The sequence below is a fragment of the Dendrobates tinctorius genome, unplaced genomic scaffold, assembly GCF_039654945.1.
Source record: "Dendrobates tinctorius isolate UK_male_01 unplaced genomic scaffold, ASM3965494v1 ptg000229l, whole genome shotgun sequence".
NCBI classification, from domain to species: domain Eukaryota; kingdom Metazoa; phylum Chordata; class Amphibia; order Anura; family Dendrobatidae; genus Dendrobates; species Dendrobates tinctorius.
The window spans coordinates 4,888,811-4,912,247 of record NW_027361896.1 but is presented as its reverse complement, the minus strand read 5'-3'; the positions used below and the strand labels follow the sequence as shown (position 1 = coordinate 4,912,247).

General features: G+C 44.8%; 1 protein-coding gene across 1 annotated transcript in view; it reads left to right on the top strand.

The window, feature by feature from the left end:
* The window catches only part of TRIO (trio Rho guanine nucleotide exchange factor), a 2,342,529-nt gene that overhangs the window by 413,623 nt on the left and 1,905,469 nt on the right, over positions 1-23,437 (top strand). The window contains 1 exon segment of the mRNA XM_073555735.1: positions 13,014-13,136. Coding sequence (XP_073411836.1) covers positions 13,014-13,136 — 123 coding nt within the window.

Genomic DNA, 23,437 nt, shown 5'->3' with positions numbered 1-23,437 from the left:
TAGACTTACCAGTGGAAAAGCCAAACTTCACATGCCACAAATGCAAGCTTGTGTCCCTGTTGGAGGAAAAGTTGCAAAATCTCGAAGAGAGGTTAGCTACGTTGAAGATCATTAAGGAAGGTGAAGAGTTCTTGGACAGAGCAGAATTATCTCTTCATGTTACAGAAAGAGAAGAAATTCGAAGTGCACCTGAAGAAACAGAGGAATGGAGACATGTGACCCAGAGAAGCAGGAGCATCAGGAGGCAGTCAGCACCCATACTGCTCAGAAACCAGTACCAGGCTCTCACGCAGGAAAACGATGAAGAAATACATCAGGATAAGACTTTGCCAACAAACAGCAACCTTGTACGCCTTCAGAGTCCTCCTGGATGGAGAAAGAAAAATGTTGTGAAGAAGAAACGGAGAGTGTTGGTCATGGGGGATTCCCTGTTGAGAGGAACAGAGGCCGCTGTCTGCAGACTGGATATAACTTCAAGAGAAATGTGCTGTCTTCCAGGTGCAAAAATTAAAGATGTGTCTGACAGGATATCAGGACTCTTCAGACCTACAGATGACTACCCATTCCTGCTACTACATGGGGGGACAAATGACACCGCAAGAAACGACCTGGAAACCATCTGCAGAGACTTTGAAGACTTAGGTAAGAAAGTGAAAGAACTGGGAGCGCAGGTGGTCTTCTCTTCCATCCTCCCAGTGGATGGCCATGGAACAAGGAGGTGGAATAAGATTCTGCAGGTGAACAACTGGCTACGTCGATGGTGCCGTCAGCAACGATTTGGATTTCTGGATCACGGAGTGAACTACTTATACGATGGACTACTTGCTAGAGATGGGGTGCACCTTACGAAGACTGGAAAGCATGTATTTGGAAGTCGCCTTGCTACACTTGTAAGGAGAGCTTTAAACTAGAACAACATGGGAAGGGAAGCAAAAGACCAGAAAAAGCCATACACCTGACAAATGCTATTGAGAACTCTGCTATTAGAAGTGGAAAGGAAGAACAAAGACGAAAAAATCTAATTAATAAAAATATTGGAGAAAGAGAAACCAATCACAAACTAAAATGTTTCTATACTAATGCACAAAGCATGGGCAACAAACAAGGAGAATTGGAACTACTAACACAGGAAAAGAAATATGATGTCATTGGAATCACTGAAACTTGGTGGGACAATACACATGATTGGAATACAAGACTAGAAGGATACAACTTATTTGCAAGAAACAGACTTGATAAACGAGGAGGGGGTGTCGCATTGTATGTTAGAAACGCGTATATCTGCACAGAGATTGAAGCTTCAGAGACTGGGAGTTCTGTGGAAACTGTTTGGGTAAGAATACAAGGACAGAACAATGGAAAGGACACCATTGTAGGCATTTACTACAGGCCGCCTGTGCAAGCTGAAGATATGGATGAACTCTTTATGCATCAAATGGCCAAGTTCTCCAAAAAATATGACATAGTTGTCATGGGAGATTTCAACTATCCAGACATTTGTTGGGAATCTCTCTCAGGCAAAACTAACAGGTCAAGGAAATTCTTATCCTCTCTTGCTGACAACTTTATCTTCCAAAAGGTAAGGGAGAAAACAAGGGGAACTGCTACCTTGGATCTAATCCTTATAAACAGGGAGGAAATGGTTGAGGAGGTAAAAGTGGCTGGGACCCTAGGAGGTAGCGACCATGCTATTTTAGAATTTTGGATAACTAGATGCGGAAGACCTGTGAAGACTCAGACGTCAAGGTTAGATTTCAGAAAGGCAGATTTTAAGGGATTCAGAAAGAGAATTGGAGGGATCCAATGGCTGGATATCCTTAAAGACAAAAATATCCAGGAAGGATGGGAAATCTTGAAAAATGAAATTCTCAAAGCACAGTTGTTAACAATTCCGAAAAGAGGGAAGAATAGGAAGCATTTAAGGAAACCAGGATGAATGAACACAGAACTTAAGCACATGCTAAAAAGGAAGAAAAAAATGTTTATAAAATGGAAAGAGGGAGGCATATCTAAAGAAGAATATAATGCTGTCTGCAGAACCTGCAGGGCACAAATCAGATTAGCTAAAGCTGAAAATGAATTGAGGCTTGCAAGAGATGTCAAAAGCAATAATAAAGGATTTTGGGGATATGTCAAAAGTTAAAGAAAAGTCAAAGATGCTATAGGATTTTTACAGGATGAAAATGATGAAATGGTAAGACAGGATGTTGAGAAGGCTGAACTTTTAAATTCCTATTTTGCATCTGTTTTCTCTCAGAAAGGAAATGTAACATCAACTGTTATTCACTGTCCTATTAAGGGAATAGAAGAATCCAGGATATCTATAAACAGAAAGATAGTGAGGAAACACTTAGCTAACCTAAATGAATTCAAGTCTCCAGGTCCAGATGAATTACACCCCAGAGTACTGAAGGAGATAGCAGAAGAAATTTTTGAACCCCTCTCCATAATCTTTGAAAATTCTTGGAGAACAGGAGAAGTGCCAGAAGACTGGAGAAGAGCAAATGTTGTTCCTATCTTCAAAAAGGGGAAGAAGGTGGACCCAGGCAACTATAGGCCGGTGAGTCTGACTTCTATACCAGGAAAGATCTTTGAACAAATTATTAAACAACATGTATGTCAATACCTGGATAAGAATAAAGTGATTAAACAGAGTCAACATGGGTTTGTAACTAATAAGTCATGTCAGACTAACTTAATTTCCTTCTATGACGGAATCACTGATTGGGTGGATCAAGGAAATGCTGTAGATATAGTATATCTTGACTTCAGCCAAGCATTTGACAAAGTCTCTCATACAATCCTTATTGAAAAAATGACTAAGTATGGAATGGACAAGGCAACTGTTAGGTGGATTCATAACTGGCTTAATGATCGGACCCAAAGAGTGGTCGTAAATGGCTGCACATCCAGTTGGAAGAATGTCTCAAGTGGGGTACCACAGGGCTTTATCAACGATTTAGATGAAGGAATTGAGGGTAAACTGATTAAATTTGCTGATGACACAAAGCTAGTAGGGATAGCTAATACTAGAGAAGAGAGAGAGAGGATTCAAAAAGATTTAAATAAACTGGAGCAGTGGGCAGCAACTAACAGAATGGTTTTTAACAGGGAGAAATGCAAAGTACTACATCTGGGCAATAAAAATGAAAAAAGCATATAAAGAATGGGAGGAATAGGGCTAAGTGACAGCACATGTGAAAAAGACTTGGGTATACTAATAGATCACAGACTGAATATGAGTCAACAGTGTGATGCAGCAGCCAAAAAGGCAAATGCAATTCTAGGATGTATTAACAGAAGCATACAGTCTAGATCACGTGAAGTCATTATTTCCCTCTACTCCTCTTTGGTCAGACCTCATCTGGAATATTGTGTCCAGTTTTGGGCACCACATTTTAAAAAAGACATCAACAAACTGGAGCAAGTTCAGAAAAGAGCGACCAGAATGGTGACCGGTCTGCAAACCCTGTCTTATGAGGAAAGGTTGCAGGATTTGGGAATGTTTAGTTTGCAAAAGAGAAGACTGAGAGGAGACTTAATAGCTGTCTACAAATATCTAAAGGGCTGTCACATTGTAGAAGGATCAACTTTATTCTCATTTGCACAAGGAAAGACTAGAAGCAATGGGATGAAACTGAATGGGAGGAGACACAAATTAGATATTAGAAAAAACTTTTTGACAGTTAGAGTGGTCAATGAGTGGAACAGGCTGCCACGAGAAGTGGTGAGGTCTCCTTCAATGGAAGTCTTCAAACAGAGGCTGGACAGACATCTGACTGGGATGATTTAGCGAATCCTGCTTTGAGCAGGGGGTTGGACCAGATGGCCCAGGAGGTCCCTTCCAACTCTACGATTCTATGATTCTAAGGTCTAAAAGAAGAAAAAATAATGACATGGCCCCCTTGTTCACCTGGTCTGAACCCCATAGAGAACCTGTGGTCCCTCATAAAATGTGAGATCTACAAGGAGGGAAAACAGTACACCTCTTGGAACATTGTCTGGGAGGCTGTGGTGGCTGCTGCATGCAATGTTGATCATAAACAGATCAAGCAACTGACAGAATCTATGGATGGAAGGCTTTTGAGTGTCATCATAAAGAAATGTGGCTATATTGGTCACTGATTTTTTTTGTTTTTGAATGTCAAAAATGTTTCTAAATTTTGTGTTATATTGGTTTACCTGGTGAAAATAAACAAGTGAGATGGGTATATATTTGGTTTTTATTAAGTTGCCTAATAAATCTGCACAGTAATAGTTACCTGAAAAAAACAGATATCCTCCTAAGATAGCCAAATCTAAAAAAAACCCACTCCAACTTCCAAAAATATTAAGCTTTGATATTTATGAGTCTTTTGGGTTGATTGAGAACATAGTTGTTATTCAATAATAAAAAAAAAATCCTCTCAAATACAACTTGCCTAATAATTCTGCACGCAGTGTATGTATCGTTGTACCCAGGAATTATAGGAGTCCCACAGTATATGGGTGGACTTCAGTATGTATGGCACTTCATCTGTATGTGTAGTTGGACCCCAGAATCATAATGCTACCTTGGTACATACATGATATATATATATACTCCAGAAGCCAAGTAAATATGGCAGCACACATCTTGGACCTTTATACTGTAAGCCTGTATAGGGCTGTCCCCTGTATTTATGGCACCATTTAGTTTTTCTATTGTGCACTGCTTGATGGCTCCCCCTAGTGCTGATGCATTTTCCTTACAGTACCTTAACCGTCATGCTATATACCCACCATTCACTTATCTACATTGCCTATGATGGTGTATAGTGCTGTCGGGAAGAGTTTACCTGGAGCCTTATCCCATATGTAATCCCAGTATATAAGGAATAAGATGGGTGGGTAATTGGTCAGATAAAGGCTCTGTGTTGAATGGGTACAATCAGTGCTGCAGCCAAGAGACAGAGCCATAAATAAAAGTGCCGGCCATTATTGAGGGCAGGCAGAGCCATGGACACAACCGTGCTAGCCAGTATTGAGGGATAGAAGGGATAAAAACACAACAGTGTCGGCCATTACTTAGGGCGGGCAGAGCCATGAGCAGGGTCTATATCTTTATCCTATACTAGAGGTGTGCCCGATGCTATCGCATCAGGAGAGAAGTGTGTGTGAGTACATATGTGTGTGTACATGTGTGTGTGTCGCAGCTGCCTGCCCACCCACCTCCGTGCAGTCACAGCCGGCAGGAAAGAGGGTGGTTTGTGGCCTGTGCTGGAGATGTGAGTATATGTATGTGAGTATGTATGTGAGTGTGTGTGTGTGTGTATGTGAGTGCGTGTGTGTGTATATGTGAGTATGTGTGTGTATGTGAGTACGTGTGTGTGTGTGTGCATGTGAGTACATGTGAGTGTGTGTGTACGTGTGTACATATGTATGTGGGTAAGTGTTTGTGTACATGTACGTGTGTATGTATATGTGTGTGTACGTGTGTTTGTGTGTGTGTATGAGAGTACGTGTGTGTGTGTACGTGTGTGTGTATGTACGTGTGTTTGTGTGTGTGTATGAGAGTGTGTGTGTATGTGGGTACGTATGTACGTACATGTGTATACATACGTGTGTGTATGTACATGTGTGTGTACGTGTGTGTATGTAAGTACGTGTGTGTGTGTATGTACATGGTGGGCAGGCAGCGGCGGGTCCTGCAGCGTGGCCAGCAGCGGCGAGGCCGGCAGGGGGGGGGTCCTGGCGGTGGCCAGCCAGCAGGAAAGACCGAGGCTTGCAGCCTGTGCTGGAGATGGGGTGCGACGCCACCAGAGGGCGGCGGGGGGAACCGGCTGTGTCCCGCTGGTGGTACTGTGGAAGGGCCTGGTACCACCAGCGGGTGCCATATTGGAATACCCATCACTCGGGTATTCCAATATGGCGGTCGGTGTACTTCCGATGCGGCGCGGTGTATTGTGGGATTCGGTGACATCCAGACGGAAGTGGATGACAGACAATTTAAGGCATTCTAATATATAAAGCTCAAGTGTGTGTATGTATGTATGTATGTGTGTGTGTATGTCCGGGATTGGCATCCGCACCATCGCAGCTACAGCCATAAAATTTGGCATAGTCACACGTCTGGACCCCGAGAGCGTCCTAAGCTATGTTGTGAGGCGAAATTTTAACCCCGCACATTCCAATTCACCAAACAATTTTGCCCCTATCTACATAATGGGGAAAAAGTGTGTGCGCGTCAAGCCCCGTCCCTCATTATGATGTCATAATACCCCTATCTACATAATGGGGAAAAAGTGTGTGCGTATCAAGCCCCGCCCCTCATTATGATGTCACAATGGTTGCCATGGCGACGCTGATGTCATCATAGGTTGCAAGCCCCGCCGCTCATTATGATGTCTTAATGGTTGACTATGGGATGGAGGATGTGTGATGGGTATATGGGCACTGGACTATGGGATGAAGGATATGTATGATGGGTATATGGGCACGGGACTATGGGATGGAGGATGTTTGATGGGTATATGGGCACTGGACTATGGGATGGAGGATATGTATGACGGGTATATGGGCAAGGGACTGTGGGATGGCGGATATGTATGATGGGTATATGGGCACGGGACTATGGGATGGAGGGTATGTATGATGGGTATATGGGCATGGGACTATGAGATGAAGGATGTGTGATGGGCAGATGGGCACTCGACTATGGGATGGCGAATATGTAATGATGGGTATATGGGCATGGTACTATGGGATGGAGAATATGTATGATGGGTATATGGGCATGGGACTATGCGATGGAGGATGTGTGATGGGTATATGGGCACTCGACTATGGGATGGAGGATATGTATGACAGGTATATGGGCACGGGTCTATGGGATGGTGGATATGTATGATGGGTATATGGGCACGGGCATATGGGATGGTGGATATGTATGATGGGTATATGTGCACGGGCCTATGGGATGGAGGTTGTGTGATGGGTATATGGGCATGGGCCTATGGGATGGAGGATATGTATGATGGGTATATGAGCACGGGCCTATGGGATGGAGGATGTGTGATGGGTATATGGGCATGGGACTATGGGATAGAGGATATGTATGATGGGTATATGGGCACGGGACTATGGGATGGAGGATAATTATAATTTGTTATAACTAACCACAGTTAGTTACTATGCCCGGGCAGCGCCGGGCTCTTCAGGTAGTTATATATATATATGTATATAGATGAATTCCCATAATTTAAGTTATATGGTGGGTGAGGAATGAGTCAACACAGGGCTCAGTGACTAATGGGTGTAGTCCGATGGTTTGGTGCGCTCAGCATAATTTTTTTCTATTACATGGCAATGGCTTGGTCCACGAAGAAAAAATCATAATAATTATAGTGGTCCCTGTGGGTCAGTCCAATGGTCATGGAAAGGAGGACCCCTTCTTGTTGTTGTTACAGCTACACTATGGAAGGAGGGTCTGAGAAACAAAAAAGTGCGGTTTAAAAGCGACAACATCGGTGTGGTAATGACCATAAACAACATCACCGCCTCCTCCCCACCAGTTATTAGGGTGTTGCGTCAGCCACTGCTACAATGTTTATCTATTAAGGCTCATTTTACAGCCTCCCATGTCCCTGGCGAATGTAATTCAGGAGCTGATGCACTTTTTCGTTTCCAGGGGGAGCGTTTTCGTGCCTTGGCCCTGGAAGTAGAAGAACAAGGCCTACTGTGCCCTCCCGGACTTTTGAGTGTGGCATCAGGGCGGTCGAGCCGCTGATCAGGTCATCCGTTGCAAGTAGCACCTGGGCAGCCTGTCGACGGGCATGGAGATTATGAGAGGGGTGGGCAGGACAAGGGAGGGAATGCTTTAAGGAGGAAGAGCAGATAGGGGTTTTTATTGATGGGAGTGAGACAGGCGGCCGAAGGTAAGTGATCGGCGGCCAAGCTGAATCAGGAAATGGCAGGGTTAGCATTTGGGTTTAAATCGAGGAACAGAACAGACTTGACAAAGAATTTTTTGGTGGTACAGGCCGTAAAAGGTTTTCGAAGCGGGAAAGGCCGGAAGGATAGCAGGCGGCCAGTGTCTTTCGGCTTATTGGTGAACCTAGTCAATCAGTTAGAGGCGGTTGGCAGGTCATGCTTCGAGACAGGCCTGTTTAGAATGGCTTTCTCATTGGCAATCTTCGGGGCAATGAGAATAGAGGAATTAGTAGCACCACGCAGGACCAAACTGGGAGGCATTTCAGCGGAGGACATCATGGTTACTCAAGGGGGTTAGAATTGTGGACTAGAAAATCGAAAACAGACCAGATGGAGAAAGGAAAGACGGTGCTAATAGGCAAGGCAGGAGATGCTGTTATGGGTCCCGTAAAGTGTTTTGGGGGATTTTTAGCCACCAGACCACAGCAAGGTGGACCGTTGCTGTGTCCTGAGGACGGTCCTTTCTAGCTAGGTACCAGTTCCTTAGAGTGTTTCAAACATGCCTGGTGAAGGCTGGCATGGACCCCGCCAAATACGCAGGCCACTCTTTCCGCATTGGGGCTGCAACCGAAGCAGCGGTGGGAGGGCTCAGCCCAGAGGTAATAAGGAGGATTGGTCGATGGGAGTCGCATCAGTACAGAACCTACGTGCGACCCATTGGACATGAGTGAAGCACACATCGGTGAGAAGAGACATCTCACTAATTTCTTCTGATTCTATTACAGGACAAGTCCCAATTGTGATCTGGATACTAGGACATTCCTATGTTTTTTGGGGAGCGCGGCAGGCTGACAGAAGGACGGACGGGAAACAGTTGGGTTACGCAAAGGAAAGGGCGGTGGTAAGGTGGATGGGGTACAGGGGTTTGACGTGGGGGCGGATGCTTCACAAGTTTTGTCAGGCAGTGTACCTTTATGGAGCCCCGGATATTTTAGTATTACATGTGGAGGGTAATGACTTGCAAAGTAGATCGGGAAAGGGACCTGGTTATCAATATAAAGAAGGATCTGAGGTGGTTGGGGTGGACGTGCCCAAATATGAAAGTAATGTGGTCTGATATGGTACCCAGAAGGAATTGGAGGGGGGCCCGTTCAACTAAGAGAATTGACAAGGCCCGTAATAAAATCAACAAGGAGATATCCAAGTGGGTAGTCCGGAGAGGGGGCGTGGCGATATGCCATGCGGGGTTAGATTCCATAGAAGACTACTGGTTGGCAGATGGGGTACACCTGAATGCAAGGGGGACGGAATTGTGGATCAGAGGCCTACAGGAAGGGATACGGAGGGGCACAGCAGTAATAGTTGGTGGGGTCTCGAGCACTTGAAAGGGTCAAGTTGCTCTCGGTGTGGCGTTGGTGGGCCCTTGAAGCTGGTGAATAAAATGAGAAAATGGATTCTGGCATTGCGAGGATCCCACTTATTGGATGGTTATGTGTTGGTGGTCTGGTGAGAAGTGGGTGATGCCCGACGAGGAAGTCAGGGTCACATTACGGGGGCACCCGGTGATGGTAGTCGGGTGCATAACAAAGATAAGTGGGTACCCGACGACGGTAGTCGGGTACAGGTTAACGGTGGAGGCAACCTCTTCCCTTGATTCATGGTGCTTCCAAGCAGGAAAAGACATGGCTGGAAGTAAGGCTGGAAGGGAAGAGGCAATGCCAATGGCGGCTCAATCACCAGACCAGGATAGTGATAGCTTTGAGGGGGGCCCACCAAGTGTCTTAATTAGTAATAAAAGTTGGCAGCTGTGGCCATCATTATCCATACTTGAACGTGCTGTGTATTCTTTGTTAGAAATAGTAAGAGGGGGAATGCTGGTGGGGGGAGATGTGAGTGGGGTGACAGTCACAGGAACTCGACCTTTCCAGAGTCAAGTTAAAGTAGCATAACTACTGGTGGACCCCTAAGAGGATGGGACCTGGGCGACCGCACTCTCTGCCCTCCAGTAGCAACGCCACTGCTGCTGTCCCTTATTAACCATATGTTCCAATAACTGAATATATGTTGATTGGTAAGTTCATTATTGTTTGAAGCGGAGTGAGACTCTTCTTTCAAAAACACCTATGTATTTTCCTCGGAAAATCAAAGAACTTGCTAAAAAATGTCCTAATGCAGGCACCAAAGTGAGTTTGAACCGAATATAAGGAACTTATTTCAGACTGCAGATAACTCTTCAAGATACTTGCCTTTAAATATCCACAAACATCAGCAGCAGAGTAGATGGTGCCATACTGTAAAATAGCTTCATATTGTAGAAACAAGTGCAGGTCTGCTGACGACAAATAGCATAAAGTTTCTGGCCATGTTCAAAATGCTGCCATTGATTGCTTGCTACTATTGACAAAGCTACCATTGACCCTGGCTGCACAGTTTGAGATAGACTCGCTTCTCTGCACTACTGCATAAGATGATGAAATTTTGAAAGAATATCTTGGTTGTGGAACCACTGTGCCACAGTCCGGGGAGAGCCTGGAGACGCATAACTAGACAAACACCTGATTCTTCAGTAAAGCCCTTGATGGTGTGTTTAGACTTGAGCCCAGGTGGATGCCAGGTGCTACTCTTCGAGAGACTTAGGAGGAGCGGTAGCTGACGCCCAAAGGGGCAGAGAAACAGAACCGGACAGGAACTGGAACACAGGGGAACCTGTGGTTTGTAGACAGAACAGGTACCTGTCAGGAACTAACAGAAAAAGTTTAGGAACATATAACAGCCTCAGGTACGGGATCACAGGTGCAGGTTCAGAGAAGACTTGTGAGGGTAGTGGTATAGGTGCGGACCAGATGGATCAGGCTCAAGACTTGGTATGAGGAGGATGGACTCAAGCAGGATGCAACCAGGCAGACAGGTACCAGGTCAGACAGTACAGACAGGCTCCGATTCAGACAGGGCTAGCAGGACAGGCTCGGTCTGGATCAGGCAGAGCACAGGTTTAGGAACCTTACAACTTAGTGGTAGAAAACAGTCTGAATACTGAAGTTGCTGAGGCACCTCCCAATAGGAGAGGATGCTTAAATATCAGATGGCTTCCAGCTAGGAATGTTTTCAAAAGTGTGTGCGCTAGTCTTTTCAGAGGCAGGGAGCGTGTCCTAAGCACACTCCTAGGACACTTGCGTGCCATGCGCAGATCCTGGGAAGAAGCAAATTCCGAAGGAGCGTGGTTGAGTAAGAGAACATGTCGGCGTCCCTGCAGGAAGGGGGAGAAGTATTTGTGCATGGGTGCTGCTGTTCTAACAGGTGTCAAAAGTTTACAAAAGTAAAAACCCTTGCAGATAACTTAACCAATCTGCTACTTATTCCTCCACTGCAGAACCAATCTGTAATGTTAAAACCATGTTAGGCGTAAAGGTAAATTTTAAGCTACTATTTTGAGCAGAATCATAATTATGCTGCACTAAAATGGTGAATTAATCTATTTTCTTTAATTGCCCTGACCTATTGCAAAGAAATATTGTGGTACAGTTTCCTCCCCCACTGACCCAGGAAATGCATATAGAGTCATCTCTCGACAATTTTACTCATCTAGATATCCAGAGCTGCAGTAGCGCTGCTATTAAAGGAGTTGACTCATGACAGACATTTTAGGAATAATCTGCAATGAATGAGCTTTCTCCATGCACTGCTGTGAGATTTTTAAATACAGACAAGAAAATGAAATGTATTTAGAACTCCCATAGCATACAATGAAGTTATGCAATCTGTATCATAAGTCACCTGACTAAGCAGCCAATTCAGCATTAAAGTGACGGATGAATGGGACGTCATAGCTTCTGGCCCCAAAGGAGACCATTGGAGCCAAGGTACCAGAGATGTTAGACATTGGAGTGGTAGGTAGCACTTATTTCTGACCTATTGCAAAGAAATATTGTGGTACAGTTTCCTCCCCCACTGACCCAGGAAATGCATATAGAGTCATCTCTCGACAATTTTACTCATCTAGATATCCAGAGCTGCAGTAGCGCTGCTATTAAAGGAGTTGACTCATGACAGACATTTTAGGAATAATCTGCAATGAATGAGCTTTCTCCATGCACTGCTGTGAGATTTTTAAATACAGACAAGAAAATGAAATGTATTTAGAACTCCCATAGCATACAATGAAGTTATGCAATCTGTATCATAAGTCACCTGACTAAGCAGCCAATTCAGCATTAAAGTGACGGATGAATGGGACGTCATAGCTTCTGGCCCCAAAGGAGACCATTGGAGCCAAGGTACCAGAGATGTTAGACATTGGAGTGGTAGGTAGCACTTATTTCTGACCTATTGCAAAGAAATATTGTGGTACAGTTTCCTCCCCCACTGACCCAGGAAATGCATATAGAGTCATCTCTCGACAATTTTACTCATCTAGATATCCAGAGCTGCAGTAGCGCTGCTATTAAAGGAGTTGACTCATGACAGACATTTTAGGAATAATCTGCAATGAATGAGCTTTCTCCATGCACTGCTGTGAGATTTTTAAATACAGACAAGAAAATGAAATGTATTTAGAACTCCCATAGCATACAATGAAGTTATGCAATCTGTATCATAAGTCACCTGACTAAGCAGCCAATTCAGCATTAAAGTGACGGATGAATGGGACGTCATAGCTTCTGGCCCCAAAGGAGACCATTGGAGCCAAGGTACCAGAGATGTTAGACATTGGAGTGGTAGGTAGCACTTATTTCTTTTATTTTCCAGCAATCCCTTGATTGCTCAAATTTTTGAAAAATCATAGTAAGCTCTATAAGGTTGTCATGACCATTGGATGAATGTCAGACAAAACAACAGATTTTAACAAGAGTGACCAATTAATGTGTATTAGGTCTCCACACTCTCTCGTAATGTTAAATGTTGGGGGAGAGAAGAAAAAGGCAGTGAATTTCAACTTGTTGGAATCCTTTACTTTAAACCGATATAACCCTCTATCAGATTAGCCTTGTTGCAGTTTAGTCCCTTCATCCCATTCATAACATATTTATGGTATAGCAACTGTGCAAATTTTGGGGTATTTGTTGGTCAAAGATATATAATGTGTTTAGCTAGCCCTAGTGACATTACTGTATGTTTTCTTTTAGATGTTTGACTGGATTGCACATAATAAAGGAATATTTTTGACAAGCTACTCCGACATAGGCATCAGCCACAGCAAAGCTCTGGAGCTTCAAACACAGCATAATCATTTTGCTATGAATTGTATGGTAAGTTGCCATCACCCTTTCCAAATATGAATTGGTACCTGCTAAGAGCAAATGTAATGTACAACATCAGTTTATGTATGGATAAATTTCTACGGATGAAAGCAGGTTTTCACTGAGCACAAGTGACAGAGTCTAGAGCCGACGTGGAGAACGTTCTGCTTGCAACATCCTCCAGCATGACCGGTTTGGCAGTGGGTCAGTAATGGTGTGGGGAGCCATTTCTTTGGAGGGTCGCACAGCCCTCCATGTGCTAGTCAGAGGTACCCTGACTGCCAATATGGTACCGAAATGAGATCCTCAGACCCATTGTGAGACCATATGCTGGTGCAGTGGGCCCTGGGTTCCTTTGCATGACAATGTTAGGCCTCATGTAGCAGCCTAGCATTGTCATGCATCAGAAGGCCCACTGCACCTGCATTTGAGATCCTCAGACCTATTGTGAGACCATATGCAGGTGCAGTGGGCCCTGGGTTCCTTCTGATGCATAACAATGCTAGGTCTCATGTGGCTAAAGTGTGTCAGCAATTCCTGCATGATGAAAGCATTGATGCTATGGACTGGCCTGCCCGTTCACCAGACCTGAATCCAATCAAGCACATCTGGGACATCATGTCTAGTTCCATCCAACAATGCCACGTTGCACCACAAACTGTCCTGGTGGAAATGATATCTGAGGTTCTGGTTGGTTTTACATGTCTCATCTTAATATTGAACCATTATTTGTACTTAAAGAGGTATGCGTCTTAGATATCTTTTCCCCTTAATCAAGATGGCTTTTCCCTATATCAAGATGTTGCTAGATATTTCAGAGCATGATCAGTGTGATGCTCTTTCTTTTTACTTCCTGACATGTGTATTTAATATAATGGGACATGGATATCTGCGCTAACATGAATGGGGTGAGTCATGTTACATAATTTTCTGCAGCTGTTTCTTGATTATCACTTGAAATATAATTCATTTTTGTTTGATTTTCTTGCTGTTTGCACTTTATACGAGGGGCTGCTGATAAGTCTTTGGCTTTACCCAGAAAGAAACGAGATTGGAAGATGAAACTTTACATTCATTCCACATACTCTCCACTGATGTCAACACACTTCTTACATCGGTATTCCAAGTTCTGTAAGCCTTGCAAAAAGAAGAATTTTGGTTTTTCCTCAAACCAGGCATCCATGACAGCCATGGCATCAGAAATGGTGTGAAATTTGGTACCCTTGAGGTGTTTCTTCAGGTTTGGAAACAGATGATAGTCGGAGGGAGCTAGATCTGGTCACTAAGGTGGGTGGTCAACCAGCTAGAAGCCCAGCTCCGCCAGTTTTGCCTTGGTCGCTTGTGCAGTGTGAGCGGAGGCGTTGTCTTGCAGAAACAAGATTCATTTGGACAGCTTGCCACTCCTTTTGGCCTTCAGAGCTGCCTTCAATTGGTCCAAAATTTCAATGTAATACCTTGCATTGATGGTGGAACCCTTTTGAAGGTTGTCCAATAGCAGCGCACACTCCTTATCCCAGAACACAGACGCGATCACCTTAGTGGCTGAACTTCTTTGGACGAGGAGAACCACTGTGCCTCCACTCTTTTGACTGCTCCTTGGTTTCAGGGTCATACAAATAAATCCAGGTGTCGTCCATAGTGACCAGTCAATCAAGGAAGTTCTTATCAGTTTGGAAATGCTGACAAATGGACCGGGAAGTTTTCACTCACATGATTTTCTGACCTGTTATCAAACATTTGTGGACCCACTTTGCAGATAGCTTCTTCATGTTCAAATGATAATTACACAAACACTTTCACTGGAAATCCCCATGATGTCTGCTATGGCTTTAGCTGAAATTTGCCAATTCTCCAGTATGAGGTTGTGCACAGCATCGACAATCTCTGGAACAACAACCACTCTTGGTCGTCCAGGACGTTCCTCATCGTTGGTGCTGAAGTGGCCCGTTTTAAATTGGCAAGCCAGTTCTTAACTGTAGAATATGAAGGGCATTGATCCCCTAATGTCTGCGACATATCACCATGAATATCCATCGTGGACTTTCCTTGCAGAAACAAGAATTTTAGCACTCCTTTGCTCTCATTTGCTGTGAATATCGCATGACTCCGCCATTTTGTTTTCCCGCATGCCTAGAACACTGTTGCCATAAGCTAAAAACACAACATTTTGAAAACATATATTAGACTTGTAAGGTTTTCATGTGATGTAACATTCATTACCATAGAAACAAAAAAAAAAATCACAAAGCCAAAGACTTCTCAGCAGTCCCTCGTATTATTGTCACTACTAAATGTACACTATGATCAAATTCACAGAAATGACATGGGTACCAGGAAACATACTAGTCTAAACTGGCATTTGAATTCCCCCATGTAGTAAGTAAATATTAAGGGTATACTCCTTGATATTATGAAAAAACAAAAAGAAATCGAGTTCTATACCGTATTGTTTAAAAAAGGTATAAAAAATCTTTATTACAGTAAATACTTATACATAGTATAAAAACATTAGTCAATAGAACAAAAAGAAAGGACACATTACCCTAGTAAGAACATACGGGTCCAAGGCATCAATACAAATCTAATATATAATTACCTTGTAATGTCTTCACATCCTGTTCCGTCCAGATGTGTCAGTATCCCAGAATTCCAAGTGGGAGATGTTCACCGACCGCCATATTGGGACACCCAAGTGATGGGTGCCTCAATATGGAAACTGCTGGTGGTACCAGCCTCTTGCGTGGTACCACCAGCAGAACACCGTCGCACTACACACACACTGTATATGCCATACGCACCACACACACACACACTATATATGCCGTATGCACCACACACACTGCATACGCCGTACGCACCACACACACACACTGTATACACCGTACGCACCACACAGACTGTATACACTGTACTTACCACACACACACTCTGTATATGCCGTACGCACCACCACACAAACACACACACACACTCTGTATACGCCGTATGTGCCACACACACACACACTGTATACACCGTATGCACCACCACCACACACACACTGTATACGCCGTATGCATGACACACGCACTGTATACTCCGTACGCACCACACACGCACTGTATACGCCGTACGCACCACATACACACACTGTATACACCGTACGCACCACACACACTGTATACGTCGTACGCACCACACACACACACTGTATACGCTATATGCACCACACACACACTGTTGATGCCTTACGCACCACACACGCACTGTATACGCCGTACGCAACAAACACACTGTATACGCCGTACGCACCACACACACACACACTGTATACGCCGTACGCACCACACACACTGTATGCGCCGTACACACCACACACACACTGTATGCACCGTACGCACCACACACACTGTATACTCCGTACGCACCACACACTATATACGCCGTACGCACCACATACTGTATATGCCATATGCACCACACAAACACACACACTGTATACGTTGTATGCATCACACATACACACACTGTATACGCCATACGCACCACACACACACACTGTATATGCCGTACACACACGCACGACTTTTGGATATGGGACGGATCCCCACTCCATCTTAAAACAACCATAACTACATTAAAACTAGGCACTAGAATAAATACACAGAACACACTATTTTGGTTGTCAAACTGGCCACAGCTTTATTTAAATCACAAGATTTAGGCTATGTGCCCACGTAGCGATTTTCATGCAGAATAAACCTGAGCAGAATCGCACACCCTGCTCCCGGGAAAACGCATGCGTTTTTTTACGCGCTTTTGTAAGCGTTTGTCAAGCGTTTTTGCATGCGTTTTCCTAAGTTTTTTTGCCCACATAATTGATGGTATGCGGAATCGCGTGCGATTCCGCAAAATTAATGAACATGCTGCGTTTTTAACTGCTAAGCGTTTCCGCAGCGGTTAAAAACGCACCATTAGCACAATATGTGCGTTTTCCATTACAAAACCATTGGATGCTTTTCTTAAGCGTTTCTGCAGCAGAAACGCTTGTCTAAAACCGCTGCAGAAACGCTTAAAAAACGCTACGTGGGCACACAGCCTAAAACAACCACAGTAGTAGTCAGGTGAAGTGCTTGTACATTGGGATTCACAAGTACTGTGATATCCCTAGCTGTCTGACATATAGCACCAGGACTGACAGCCATAGAAGGGTCGTCACGCCCATTGCAATTTATTTATTTATTTTTTAAGCATTCAAAATATGATTGCTATGACCCCAGGGACTTTACCCTAACAGGGTCTTATATTCTATAAATGCTTCTGGAGACCAGGGGGCCATACCGTAATGGTCACCCTGGATGAATAGGCCATAGCAGCCCTGTTTATTAACATATTTGTATTATAAAATGAACATATCAGTATAACATTGACAAGTAAGGAAGCGGATCTATGGAAGCCGTGTACCAACTTTTTTTTGCCAACAGCTGCACCTTAGGCTCTCAACCTCACCACACCAGTTCAAGGACCCGCCTGCTTATGCCCTCAACCGCACCAGTTCGAGGACCCTACTGAATGACACTACCAATTAAATTGTCCCACTGAGACCTCTGCCCAGTAGGGACCCCAAGCAAAAAGAGGGGAGGGGTAGGTATCCGCCCCACCAAACGGGCCCCCTACTCCCCCTTCTGCTATCATCACCTGGCTCTCCACAGATCCGTTCCCCACCCAAGATGGTTGCCCCTCCATAAAACAACATTAGCAGCCCTGTTTATTAACATATTTGCATTAAAAAAGAACATATCAGTAGAACATTGACAAGTAAGGAAGCATTTCCTTGGAAGCCGTGCACCAGCTTTTTTGCGCCAACAGACGCACCTTAGGCCCTCAACTGCATCACACTGGTTCCGCTGAAACCTCAGGCCAGTAGGGACCCCTTTTATTTAAATTATACTCTGACCACCAAATGAAGCAAAAAGAGGGGAGGGGTAGGTAACCGCCCCACCAAACAGGGCCACCTACTCCCCCCTTCTGCTACCATCACCTGGCTCTCCACAGACCCGTTCCCCACCCAAGATGGTTGCCTATCCACTGAACAACATTATCTTGACGAGGGGAGGAGGGGAATTGAAGGTTCAACCATTTTGAAACTACAACAACAGCTCCACCATGCCACCCCCAGCTGCACCGCAACTGGCCTAGGGGGACCCAGCAGACTGTTGCTCATACCAAAACGTGTCAAGTTGAGACCTCGCTCAGTACGGACCCGTTTTCAATTTAAAGAACAAACGGCTGCACCATTCCACCCCCAATTGCCAAAACAAATAATTGCTTTAATTCAGTTCCTGAAATGTATATTAGTGAGGATGAAACACCATGTATGCACATATAATTTATATTTTACAACCAAGGTATACAACAGGTTGATACTGGAAAATCTCCCATCATATGGTCAGATATAGTCGGTGATGAGCAATGTTACGTTATATGCTGCAACAATAAATGAGTAGAAGCCGCCTTCTCCTCTACAACAGTTACCAACAGACATGGCTCTTAAATCACCAGCTGCACATAAATAGTAAGAAATATAATATGTAGGTCTAGTATAAGCTGCCTGCTGCCATAGGTGTATGTGCAGCAGACTGCAAGTTCTGTATCCCAATCAGTCACGCAACAAACATACAATAGACGACACAGGGCTGAAAACTGGGCCCATGATATGTCCTCAAGAGCAAGGTGCAGCAACAGACTAGGAGTGCCCACTGAATGCCCCGCCATGTGCCGAGTTATTAGTGCCCGCCATGTGCTGAGTTATTAGTGCCCACTCACTGCCCGCTATGTGCTGTGTTATTAGTGTCCCACCCTGCCCTGTGCTGAGTTACTCCCCAAATATTTATTTTATATATGATGAAACATATATTAAAGCTCCAGGTAATCCACTCAGATATGTGCTATCCACCATCTTAGGTAATATAAAATAAGAACTTGGTGGGTATACACTTAGGCTATGTGCCCACGTAGCGTTTTATTCCGGACACTAAAAACTGGACTCCTTCCCAGAAATCGCACGTTTTTTTCCCGCACGATTTCACCGCGATTTTACCGCGATTATGATCGTGATTTTGCCGCGATTTTCGCATGCGATATTCAAGCACTTTCCAAGCGATTTGAAGCATCGCTTGGAAAGTGATTGACAGGTTGGTCACACTCGTCAAACATAGTGTTTGACAAGTGTGAGCAGCTTTTTACTATTGAGGCTGCCTATGCGGCATCAATAGTAAAAGATACAATGTTAAAATGCTAAAAAAAAATTAAAAAATCGGGTATATTTACCTTCCGAGGTCACGCGCTGCATTCCCGGCCTCAGCGTTCCCAGTAATGCCTTGCGAGATCTGTGATAACGTTGGTCTCGTGTTGCTATAGCAACCTCGCGAGACTACGTCATCACAGGACCTTGCCGCAAGGCATTACTGGGAATGCTGAGGCCGGGAATGCAGCGCGTGACGCCGGAAGGTAAATATACACCGTTTTTTTATTCTTTTTTTTTACAGGGGTATGGTGCCCAGGGCCTGGAGGACAGTCTCCTCTCCTCCACACTGTGGGTACCAACCGCACATGAGACGCTTAACTTCCCGCATGGTGGGCATAGCCACATGCGGGAAGTAAGCGATTCTCATGCATTCCTATGGGTGCGGAATCGCGGCAATTCTTTGCGATTCCGCACAAAAGAATGATCATGCTGCGATTTTTTCCGCGATGCGATTCCGCCGCGGAAAAAAGCGCAGCATTAGCACAGCATGTGCGGAATGCCATAGGAATGCATGGGGGGCGTTCTGTACACTATTTTTAAATGTTTTCGCAGTGTTTTCGCTCCGAAAATTGCAGCAAAAATGCTTAAAAATCGCTACGTGGACACACAGCCTGATACAAAACACAGAAACAGGATGGATATATCAAGCAGGACAGCGTGCCACATAAGAGGACTAAAAGCTGCCATAACTACAGAAAGAAAGAACTAAGCTGGAAGTCAGGTCCAGATTATATGAACAGCAAGGAAAAAAACCTGTATACACAGTATCTTTATACATAGCGTGATCCGTATATAGCAGAGTGATAAGTGATAACATGTACCTCAGGTATGTATCCATGATAAGTATACAGCACATATGAACGGAGCTTTTACACAGATACCACATATGTAGTGAAAGCAACCTGGTTGCACTGAATCTGTACACACAAAATGATCAGTATATAGCAAAGATGAGGTCACATACAGGTCACAAGACTCCATAAATGGGAAAGGGAGAGGGAATTGGCACAGCAAGGCCATTACACACAGCATTGCCATGAAGTGCAGCCACTCCTCAACACCCACCATCACCCCAACACTTCCCCTCTCACCCTTATCTCCAGCACATGTGCCCACAGAACTAATGGCAGACACATGCTGTGTCCTCTCATACATATACCATCCCCAACTGCTCTCCTCTCACCAGTGTCCGTTAAACCCAGCTCCACCATGTTAATGGCAGACCCTGTAGACCTGTAGGTGCCACACTAATGAACATGGTAGCCACATGAATCTCAGAGGTAATATTAATCCCATATATGATGTAGGAGCTGATAATCCACTAACACATGATGTTTGAGATGAATGTGCTCCTAAAATCATCTGTAATGTGATGGATACATGAATTCTGAGGTAATATTGATCTCATACATGATGTAGGAGCTGAAACTACACGATATCTGAAGTGAATGTGCTCCTATCATCTGTAATGTGAAGTGATGACCCCATGAGTGGCTGCATGAATTTCTGAGGTAATATTAATCCCATACATGATGTAGGAGCCAGCTAAAATGTGAAGTGATAAACCCCCGGTATTATACTTCCCTGTCTGATGTTTTCTCCATTTCATCTGGTGAAAGAAAGAGGTAGAGAGACAATTTAAATCCTCTATATAAACCCCCACCCCCCTCACAGAGCGAGACCAGCCCCCACCATCCTCACAAAAGAGACAGAGTTACCTCACCTAAATAAACCCCATCTTCCTCACAGTGGCACACCAGGCATAAACTCTTGGTTAACCCCTTTCCTACATTATACCTGGGATCTAAGTCCCATGGACAGAATAGTACGTCATGCCCTTTAATGCAACATCGCGACTTAAGTCGCGGTGATCGCATTAAAATGCCGACGCCATCTTCCCTCAGGGTAGATTGCCGTGGCAGCCCGGGCTGTCTCCTCCATGGCCTGCCCCCCTGTACGCTGTGATTGGTTGTTCAATTCCGAACAGCCAATCACAGCGCATCTCATTGTTTCAGCCAATCAGATTGGCTGAAACAACGAGGTTCTAGGCTAGGATCGAGTACCGATATACTCGATCCTAGGGCCGGTGCCTGGCATTGCCAGGCACCGGCGAAAAGCCCCCGGATTGGCGCGATCGCCGATCTAATCAATCACATCGCACAGCGGCGGAATTTTTTTCACCCCTTTTTGTGCCACCTAACTACAACCCTAACTGCTGATCCCTGCCCGATCTCTATTCATCCACCCCAATCCCCCATCCCCCTCTTTTTACCCCCCTTTGCACCATTTCCATGTGCACATTTAGCAGCCGCCGAACTTTGATAAGTGACGCAATTCACTTATCAAAGCTCCTGCCGGCTGTTTTCCATTTTTCTTTTTCACCCCCTCCCTTTGCGCCACCTTTGCGCACACATCCAGCAGCCACTAAATTTTGATAAGTGACGCCATTCACTTATCAGATCTAGGGCCTGCTGTTTTAGACTTTTTTTCACAGGTATTTTTTCTCCCCATTTGCTCTTTTTTCTTTTAGCTTTTTCCTTTTCAAAATAGTGTGCACCAATCACTAGCCCCCCAACACATACACAGTTATAAATAAAGTGCACCCAAGCACCATACTTACAAAAAAAAATGTCCTGCTCATCCCGTTTCTCCCAACAGCGCTATTCAATGGAGGAGGCATATTCTCGCCTTGCCTCCGACACTGATAGCGAGGGAGAGGATCCCATATTTATTTATTTTTCTGATTCTTCATCCTCTTCCTCTTCTCCCTCCTCATCTTCCTCTTCGGGTCCTGCGGAACCGCCACGCAGACGTTCCAGGACCGAAGATGAGGCAGCACCCACCATGCCCGCAGATGATTCAGCAGACCCTGTGTGGACCTTGCCCCCGAAAATTACGAGCCACTGATTCCTGATTTTGTAGCAGAATCAGGAATCAAGTTTGACACCACCGGCCTCAAAGAAATTGACTTTTTCAAAGTCTTTTTCTCTGAGGATTTTGTAAACCTGATGGTGGAGCAAACTAATTTGTACACTCAGCAATTTTTGGAACACCACCCGCGTTCATCATATTATAACTGGTCTCCTGTACACGCAGTTGAAAGATGCAGTTTTGGGGCCTGGTCCTCCACATGGGTATCCTGACGAAGCATGAAATTCGTCAATATTGGAGTGTTGATATTTTATACAACACTCTAGTGTTCCGAATGGTCATGGTCCGGACGCGTTTTCAGGCCATCCACAAATTTCTACATTATACTGATAATGCACAGTGTCCCGCACAGGATGACCCCAACTTTGACCGTCTGTGCAAAGTTCGGCCAGTCATCGAACACTTCAACAAAAAGTTTTGCTGAAGTGTACGTGCCCCAAAGGGACATCTGCATGCATGGTCCATTTTAAGAGCCGCATTACGGAGGTGGAGACGCGGGTATCCCAGGTAGAAGACCCCATCACACCCATGGAAGCCAAACTAACGAAAGTGGCAGGCTCTATGAACGCGTGGAGGCAAAAAGCAGATGACCTGGAGAATAGAATGCGTCGGAATAATATCTGAATTATTGGTCTACCGGAGCGCTTGGAAGGACAACATCCGTAGCAATTCCTAGAAGATTGGCTTAAAACCACTTTGGGAGACAAATTCTCCCCAATCTTTGCGGTGGAAAGGGCTCACAGGGTCCCTACTAGGCCTCTTCCTCCTGGAGCCCCACCTAGACCTTTTCTGGCGCGTCTCTTCAACTGCAGGGATTGAGATGTGGCTCTGCGTCTGGCTCGGCAAAAGAGTCCTATCAAGTTCAACAATGCCAGGATCTCGATTTTCCCAGACTTCTCTATGGAACTCCAGAAACAACGGGCACAGTTTACGGAGGTCAAAAGACATCTACGGGAGAGAAATGTTATGTACTCGATGATTTACCCGGCCCGGCTCCGGGTGGTCCACGAGGGTTTTACTTTGTTTTTTACAGATCCAGCGGAGGCGGCAGAGTGGCTACGGTCTCACAAAGGGTCTGCTGCAAAGGAATCCT